At 40.4% G+C, this 9,390-nt stretch overlaps 1 protein-coding gene across 3 annotated transcripts in view; it reads left to right on the forward strand.

The window, feature by feature from the left end:
• Positions 1 to 8,629, forward strand: part of CDKL5 (cyclin dependent kinase like 5) — a 131,007-nt gene extending 122,378 nt beyond the window's left edge. For all 3 annotated transcript variants that reach the window (XM_066176895.1, XM_066176896.1, XM_066176897.1), the window contains one exon: positions 1,070 to 8,629. In XM_066176895.1, coding sequence (XP_066032992.1) covers positions 1,070 to 1,453 — 384 coding nt within the window. In that variant the 3' untranslated portion in view covers positions 1,454 to 8,629. The remainder of the gene's footprint in view (positions 1 to 1,069) is intronic.
• The last annotated feature ends 761 nt before the right edge of the window (positions 8,630 to 9,390 follow it).

A 9,390-nucleotide genomic window follows, 5' to 3' on the forward strand; every position in this document is an offset into this window, starting at 1 on the left:
ACCTGCAGTCCTGCATAATTCTTTTAAAACGTGGACATGAATGACAAGGAAAAGAGAGACTGAATGTCCTGTGTCAGTCTTTGTGCCCTTCGAAATATTGGTTGTGTTTTTGTATTATAGGCAAGCAGTGTTTCAGTGCACGTCTATGGTAGCGATGCGGTGCGTAAAAAACCCTCAGGTCAGCTCTATAAGGAATGGTGAATCCTCAGGGCTGGCAGCTGCTCAGCAGAGTTTGATACTTGGCACAGACTGCAGTTTCAGCTGGCTACATTTTTGGAGCATAGCACTGCACTAGTGCAACTTTATTTTCTCCAGTTCTAAAACCAGCTCAGTGGGCAGTATTTGGGAGGGAGTGTCAGTGCCCTGCTCCATTATTGTCACATTGGAAACTGGAAAAGAGGGTTTGTTGCATCTGCAGTGTTTGAAGAAACAAGTTGCTCTGTGAGCTGTGGAATTTAATGAGACTGCTTTCATACCACTTTGTGTACACAGGCTTCCCCAGGCTCTTGCTGCCCATTTTCAGTAACCCTGTATCACCTTCAACCTGCTCACCAGTGAAAGAAGCTGCGGGAGACTAGAGCCGTCTATCACCCAGCCGCCAGCAAACAAAATAACTTCTGAGTTCTGCCAGACCTTGTTTCAGTGCAGATGGTTACTCAAGACTCTCTCTAACCCCTAATTTATGTTCACAACATTTTTAAGAACTAGTATTTCTGAAATCTGTTCCTCATAAAATGTGGCTGAGGTTCTTAAGTTAATAGCAGGAAGGAGAAGTGACAGATGGACAGTTGATGCGATTGTCTGTGCCTGCATTTTCAAAGGAAACAAGGATAAAATAATTGATGGGAGCAATTTTTTTCTAAGGGAAAAAAGGTTCCATCTTTTCAGGTAGCTAATAGATTGGACTGTGATGAGAAGACATTTTCTCAGGTGTGCAGTCCTAGCTTGGAATGAAATATATCAAACAAATACGAACTAAAAGTGAAGAAGTTCAGGCCGTTCAGTTTAGGATAGGACGGCTTTTTTATGGGAGGTCTGATATGATGGAGCATTTGTGCGTGTCTTTCAGAGCCAGCCGTTAAAATCTCTTCGGAAGCTCTTACACCTCTCCTCAAACCATCCTGTCGCTGCTGAGCCCCGCTTCCAGCCCCTACCCAGCCAGCCAGCCAAAGCTCCTTTTCCTGAAGTGCGAATTCACCCCATGAGTCAGAGCTCCAGCAGCAGCAGCAGCAACGTGCGGCCGGAGGCGCAGCCCAAGAGCCGGCCGACGCTGCAGATCCCGAGCCAGCTGGAGCCCACCTGGCACGTGTCCCCCGTGAACAGGGCCGTGAGTGAGGGGCCCCCCTACTCGGACCAGCTGCCTTCCAAGAGCGGACAGAACGGGCACACCTACAGCCGAACAAACCGGGCGCGAATGCCGAACCTGAACGATCTCAAAGAGACGGCCTTGTAACGGCGCTCCAGCGAACAGACCAGTGTGGGTGCAGAGCGGCACGGGGGAGCGGTGGTGGTTCTGGTGATGGTGAGACTGCATTTTCAGCTTTATAGAGGTGTGCAATATGTACATGTGGAGCTATGCTGTTCGGCACCACGAGAGAGTCAGGGATTATACAGGAACACAAGTGGAACTATGAATTACCTGTCATCAGAAATGTCACTGGATGCCAGGCAGAGTGTGTGCCGGTCAGGGAGAAAAATGCATTGTCATTTTCTCTCATTTACATTCCAGCTTAGTGCACATCTCTGTCTGAAAGCTGGGAAACTTCTGGTATGTATTGGCACTTATAAGGGTGAAAACATTGTCTAGGCCTATGCCCTTACTACATTTTTTGCTGCCTAGTTAAAACAGTGGGGTTTATGTGATAAAAGTGTATCCCTGTTAAGGGTTTAAAGTTAAATTGTATGTCTTAAATTTGTTTTTTAAACTTCCATATTTGATAGGATTTGTAATATTTATTTATGATGACCTAATATCGTACTGTTATAATCATATCTTTTATGTTATAATGTAAAGTTATTTTGAGCTGTTTGAAACATTGTGAAGCAGTGCAACAGCTACAGTAGTTTCTATAAAAAACTAACAGTAACATTTATATATTGCATCAGGAGTATTTTATTCTATATATAAATATATATATAAATGGAAAATAACTGTCTGTTTTTTAAATATACTCATTTAAAAGAAAAGTATTGTTATGACACTATCTGCCATATTTTTTATACATTTGTGATATAAAGTGCAGTATTATACTTCTAATAAAAGGAAGTTGAATGTGGATATAAACGTGACTGTAACAGTATGAATCTTGCTTGGCTATGAGAGCCCAGTATTATAGGCATTATTGGTAACAAACAAAAGACAACATTTGATTCCAAGCTTTATTATGGGCTATTTTGTTAGAAGTATTGGCTAAATGTAAGAGACTGCAGAACTGTACAGTAATCTAAATGTGGTATGTTCTCCCCTGTGTCCTTAGCTTTCCAAGTAATATTGATGGGATTTCTGCATCAGCATCAAGAGCACAGAGCCCCAGTACCAAATTTTTGTTTCTTCTAAAGAGATGAAGTGCCCCATGACTACAAGCGAAAGCAGGTGCTCTTCCACTTAATAGCAGGGGTGAAAACCAAAGAAACACAGCATGAATTGCAAGTGAAATGCAAAACTTCGACACTTAAGCATAGCATGGCACTGCAGATCATGGTATAAGCTTTTATGCATATGTGTATTTTACATCTCTAGCAATCTATTAACTAATAAGATAAACACTGTATTAGAATTTAAACTACTCTTGCACTTTTTATTATATTTCAAGATGTATTTAAAGCTACAAATCTGATATTTGGACATTGAGGGAGAAGGTTGCCATGCAACTTGATTTCTCCTTTGGTCTTACTATCCAAATATTCCCATACCCAGTTCAGCTACCAGTCTCAGCAAAATACTAGATCTTGGGTTCCAGTCTCCTGTTCAACTTAGTTAAAACTGCCTTTACCTTGGTGAATGTCAAGTGTAGCAAATACACACCCTGATTCTTGTCTTGCTACCAGTAAAGTAAATCAAAGGTGAACCAGTAGGAGTCAAAAGAGTTATGCCAGTCTAAACTTCGTGCAATAAGAGGAGAGCCAGGCCTGTAGTGTCAGAACAATACAATCTTTCCTTTTTAAACACATTAGTTCTACTCCCTCATTACTCTGCAGCATAATTTGTTTTTCAAGATGCTGTCCTCATAAGACACCTGTACTTGCAAATACACTGTCTTTTCCAAAAAGAGATTAACCTGAATGTAAATTGGATGATTTAGCCATAGATGTAGTTAATAGAAGCAGCCAGGCAGTAAAAGCTGAACTTCCGACTTGGATAACAATGCAAACTGGACATGCTGTTCAGTACCTCTTGAGTCATACCAAAGTTCTAACAACAGCAAATTTGGCACCACTACTGTAAAAATTGTTGTCAGAAAGAACAGTATGGAAGGATGTTATATCAGTTTTGTCCAGGACTAAAAATACGTCTACTAAATTAAAAAAAATTACAAAATAGGAATTCTTCCTTTGTCAGTTGCCTGCAAGAAATGTGCATGTGATTTTTCTATAGATAGATATGATACATAATATCTCTCTATATATGATATATACTGTATTGATATATCATATATATAGCATATATAAATACAATAGACATGAAAGGGTATTCAGTTTTTTTCTAAGTTCAGTGGGCATCCAGGAAAGATATTGTGATATTTACTTGTCGTCACTGTCAGAGTTTAGCAGCTTATTTTAGCAGTCTCTGTTATATTCATTGCTTGGTTACAGCTACATGAGCCCTGTTAGCCCTGCCTTGAAAAGGGCTGATGCCACTGAAATCCCTCACAAAAGCACTGAGAGAGTGGGGCTCTAAGCAGTGTGGTGTGAATGTCTTTTTTAGGGCAACAGAGCTGATGGAGGGCCTGGAGCACAAGTCTTACGAGAGTGGCTGAGGGAGCTGGGGGTGATTAGTCTGGAAAAAGGAATCTCAGGAGGGACCCCATTGCTCTGAAATCACCTGAAAGGAAGGGTGTAGCCAAGTGGGGTCAGCCTCTTCTCCCATGTCCCAAATGAAAAGATGTGTGATGGCACAACCACCTTCTGTTGGGCCAGCAGAGGTTCTAATTAGATGTTAGGGAAAAAAGATCACTGAAGGAGTGTTCAGGCATTGGAATCAGTTGTCCAGGGACGTGGTACAGTCACTGGCTCTGGAAGTGTTTGAGAGGCATCTGGATGTGGCACTTGGAGATATGGTTTAGGGGTGACTGGGGTGCTTGGTGGTTGGACTGGAAGATCCCAAAGGTTTCTTTCAGCCTTGATGATTCTGCATTCAGTCTTACAGGGAATGTTCAGTCTAGACTCTCCTGTGCTTCGTGGATTTGTATCCTCTTGGTTCTGCAAGGTTTTTAGCTTGCTGGTAAGATCTTCATGCTGAGGATGATGATACTGGGCTATATGTGGTTATTAGAATTTCTAGCAAGGAAAAATGTTTCTAAAGGTTTTTTTTTTTCTCTGTACCCATTAAGTTAAATCAGGGTAATCCCTGACTGTACATATAGCTGTTCAAAGTAGTTAGCAGATCTTCAAAGGTGACCCAAGGAATGTTTGAGTATTTGGTGGCCCATGTTTACAGAATTTTTTTTCTGCATTTTCCTCTTGAATTCAACAAACTGTAGTAGCTTTCAGTTGAATAATAAATTGTGTTGAATGTATGTAGTATTTTCTTTCTTCAAGAAATTCCAGCAGCTCGGCCAGCTGGTGCTGGGATGAATTGTGTATTTTTAACTTGGTCTAGCTTCCCAATAGTTAGAATATGGCTAATGTAATTTTGTCGAGGTCTTCTAAGGAGTCTTATTGTTGTGACTGAGATTTTCTGACTTAATAAAGAGGAAGAGAATTACAGTGCAAACTATTTTGTAGGTGTGAGCTTTCCTTTTCACTGGTCTGTGAGTCCTGTACTACATGCTCTATAGATTTATTTAGTATAAAGGATCCTAGTTAAACTGCATTTTATTCTTTGGCAATCTTGCCTTATGGCATCACTGATGATGTGAATAAAAAGAAACTAAGTTTCAGAAATTAATTGTAGTCATTTTGCAGAACTCAAGCTGCCTAAACTTGTCTATATGTTTTTGTTATAGTTCTTGAGCTCTTTTTAATTGAAAAAAAAGCACCTTAAGTTCATCCTAACTGAAATTGTATAAGTGTCTAAGCTGTCGTTTTAACTGCCGTGTAAATGTATTAACCTAGAACAACATCTATTTTCAGCAGACCTGGCCACAGAGAGCAGTCCCTTTGACTTGTTCAACACTTTTTGCTCCATTTATTGCAGTCCAAGCTTTGTTGCCCCTCTGAGATGTTGCCGGGAGAGCACTGGGCAGAGTTCTTGGCAGGAAGTCAATGACCCCAGATTTGTCTCTTAAAACATTCCCCAAACACCAGTTGTTCTTTTAGATCAATATTAAAGCAGGCTTCAAACTTCCAAGTGCATGAGGCATCCTCAGGTCGTCATTTGGCTTGTCACCTTTCTCTCTACCACACCAACCTGTTTCTGGGACCAAGGCTGGAGTGACTCTTCAGGAAGCAGTGGCCTTTGTTTGGCTCTTCACCCTCCTTGTCATTGCAGTTAGATCTCTTAGGAGATGAATCTCACTTGTTTAAAAAACTGCATACCAACCTTTTCTTTTTTTTCTTCAAAAGCTGATGAGGTGTTAGCTGAGTAGACTCCTGGGTTGACTCAGAAAAAGCTCTATATTCTCAACAGTTCTGTAGACCTCCCTATTAGAACACAGGGAATCTATGGGAATACAGATTATACAGCTCTGAAAGCACTGTTGTGATCTAGGTAGCTAAGGCAAGACCTAGTCACTTTAAAAAGGAGCTGTGCTCTGGAAGTATTGGGGGTTTTATTCATATTTAATTTTTTTGTTGTCTTGTAATGATTTGATAGTGAGATGTGCTTCAAAATACTTGCATGTAATTAATTCTGTATGTGTTGATCACTGTCAGAGTAGAGCTGGGAGAATATTTGCATCCCAGTCACACAAAGAGTATGAAAAGGACAGCCATATATGATATACTGCAAATTGTGGGGTGGCAATGAATGTTTATTTTTTTCCATTTCAGCTAGCATGCATACTACATCTATTAATGGGCTAATATCACAAACCATGCATCTAGGTTGTTCATGTTAGTAGGCCCACCATTTGAAATAGGAGTGCCACAGAAGGTGGTTGGAAAGGTGATGTGCCCTATGTAACCATTTTTGAATAACCTTCAAATCAAGACACTATTTAAGAACAGGTGCCTTTCCCTACACAGCTCTTTCTGATGGTATCATGATATTAACCATTCATTAACTGGGTTTGTAGTGAAGGAGGAAAAAAGCCATTTAACTTCTGGCCTTTTTTTAGAAGGGGGTGATTTGAGTAAACCCTTTTAATATAACAAAGCTTGGAAATTCTAGATGTTGGCACCTTTTTCAAATGGTCAAGCAGCAGCAGTGCATCAATGCTCAGGCTCATCAGGCAAGTGAAGGCTTGTGCTGTTCTGAATGTTGTACTGAAACAGAAGAGTCCTCATTTTGCAATCACAAAGCAAATGTCATTAAAATTAGCAAAGCAAATTTTGTAGGAGATCCCCTTTCAGTTGTAAGAAAAAAGCTGTGTTAGGTCATCTGTTCTCTCAGTGGAGTGTCTTAACTACCACATGAGACAGCATAGGTAAATCTGATGAATTAAGTCTGAATTTTCCTTGTTCTGAGTTCTGCTTGGATACAGATTTGTAACGTTGTGTGCAGCCAATTTTTTGATGCGAAAGCTGGGTGACCTACTCAGTGGAAGATGCATGCAAAGAGTGAGAGGACTGGCACCACTATGTTTGGATGCTTTCATTCCACCAAATCAGATTGCTTCTCAGGCTCTTCTAGAACATAACAAAAGTGATTCTTGAAACATGGTCCAAGAGCCTGAACATGGAATTTGTGTCTTAGCCTAAGAATGACTGCACATCTCTTGTCTTCTCTGCAAGTCAATCTACCTCCTCTCTCTTGCAGAATGTGGTTGAGGTTAGGTTTGTTTATTCTGAGCTTATTATTGACTCCAAATTTTGAAGAGTTATCTAAAAAGATTCTTCCTCTAGGTACTGTTAGCAACCATGTAATAAAATATTTTTGGGCCTTCATCTGAAATACTTTGAAACCTCCAAGCCATCTGAGCTCTCCCTCTAGAATCCCAATGCCATCCTTTGCACTGCTTTGCAGTCTTCCCTTGGCCTTCCCCTTGCGGTTCTCAAATATTGCAGTTGCCTTGTTCTTTGTTGTTTCTCTAGTGCAGATTTTCAGGGAGTTAGAGGCCTTATCTACTACTCCACCCTATTTGCTGTTTTACTCAAACAGCTATCCTTAGACTTGCTCAGGATTTCCTTCATTTTAATTTTCCATTTCATCTGGGTGAGATACCTTACCTCATTGTGCCCCCCACCAAAACGCGCTGCCTACCAGGCTTTTCCTTCCACCAGGTCTCTGTTTTCACAGGGCATTGTTTCTCTGGATCCGTTCTGAGAAATGCAAGGTGGCATCTTAATTGTACAGGCGTAGAACTGCGTTGTGAAGTAGCTGCTGTCGTAGAGCTTTCCATTGGCATAAAGCATGTTCATAGCACAAGGTGGAAGCCGCTGTTCAATTTTCCTGTAGGATATGACCCTCTTGGTGTAAACTCCTGACATTGTAAATCCAGTGGCAGAGCTTTTAACTCTTCAGTTACAAGGCAAAACTTCAAGCATAGGGAACTATCTTGACTTTCCTTTTCTTCTTTTTTTTTTTTTTTTTTTTTGCTAGTGCACATCTTAGACTCGTACTACTGAAGGATATGACTAACTGAAAGAAGTAACTTTATATTTGGATTAAATGGAACAATAGGCTAAAATCTTCCCACAAACTGTAATTTTTTTGGAAATTCTATGCAGGCATTTTAAAATCCGGTTAATCTGGTAAGAAATTCCAGGACTGCTTAGGTCTCCACTGTGGAATGTTTAATTTTAAATTGGTGTCATTTGGAAGAAAGAAGGAAAAATGAAGTTTAGGAAAATCTTTTATTTTTTCACTATCTGCCAGTACAGATTAACAGGCTGGGGAGGCAGCTTTCAAAACTTCTAAATTCATGGATAAGATTCCTTGATGTTTTTTCACAGCTACTAGAAATCTAAAGCGCACAAACTTTTAAATCTACCATGCTTTCTGTTGTGGAAGGGATATGTTGTGGTGTTAGCCTTTTTAATCCTGGAATACAAATTGATTTTAAAATGTGTTGAATATTTAAGGATGATTTCATGCAAGTTAATAAACCATTTGTAAAGTGTTTGTATACAACCCTTTGTATCATGTTGTTGGTACACCTTACCAATTTTTTTTTTTTGAGCATGTATTCCATTCTTTACTTCTGTACAATTTCTATTGTTGCTGTAAATATTCTAAAAGAGAAAAAAAAAATCCTGTGGTAACCTTAATTATCAGCATGAAAATGGTTAATTTTTACTGAGCACAATGTATTTTTGAATGGGCCTTCCAAAATATGTCTTTAATAAAAATGCAGATTTTGCACTAGAACACTGGCTTTGTTCAACAGCTGATCTTACTCCTGACACGTCTCTTCCAGAGCACCTCTCCATAGTTAGCTTGGCTCAGATGTGTGGAACAGACCAGAACCAGGATTCCTGTGCCCAGTGGGTCCCTGCCAGGTCCTGGCTGACTCCCCCATTTGAGAGGCCACTTGTATCTGTCCACAAGCCTGATGTTTCCGTGGGATGTTTCCACAGGGCAACATCTCCGAAGCACCTTGTTGCCCACCATTCCTCTAGTCTCATTGCAAGATGGATTATCTTCCTTTCAGGGCAAGAATCTCTGCTGTTCTCTCTTTTGAACAGTACCAACCCACCAAGCCCCTCTGCAGGCACTGCTAGAAGTTAAAAGGCCCTGAAAGTGTCCAGCCCACAGTCTTCATCTCAGGAAGAGTGTCATGATGGCATTTCATCATTGTCACATGTAAACTGAGACACTTCTAGGCAAATGTTGAGGTGTCAGCAGTAAGAGTTTTTGATGGTTTCCTCTTTAATGTATCCTGGCTATGAGTTTTTTTTGTTATTGTGTGCAGCTTTAAAAAAACTTTAAATATTTCCCTGCTAGTCTCTTATTCTTTGGGGTAATTGGAAACAAACTGAGGAGTAGGGACTGCTTTTCCTGGACCTCCCTTCTTTCCCTCTGAGCTCCAGAAAGACTTGCTGAAAGCCAAGACTTGCAGTCTGTTAGATCCCTCTGAAACAGCTACCTGATGGGTTGTGCAGCAACCACAGCCTTGGTGAGACCAGGCT

The sequence above is a fragment of the Chamaea fasciata genome, unplaced genomic scaffold (genome assembly GCF_029207755.1).
Source record: "Chamaea fasciata isolate MVZ Bird 193981 ecotype frontalis unplaced genomic scaffold, bChaFas1.0.hap1 SCAF_2, whole genome shotgun sequence".
NCBI classification, from domain to species: Eukaryota; Metazoa; Chordata; class Aves; order Passeriformes; family Sylviidae; genus Chamaea; species Chamaea fasciata.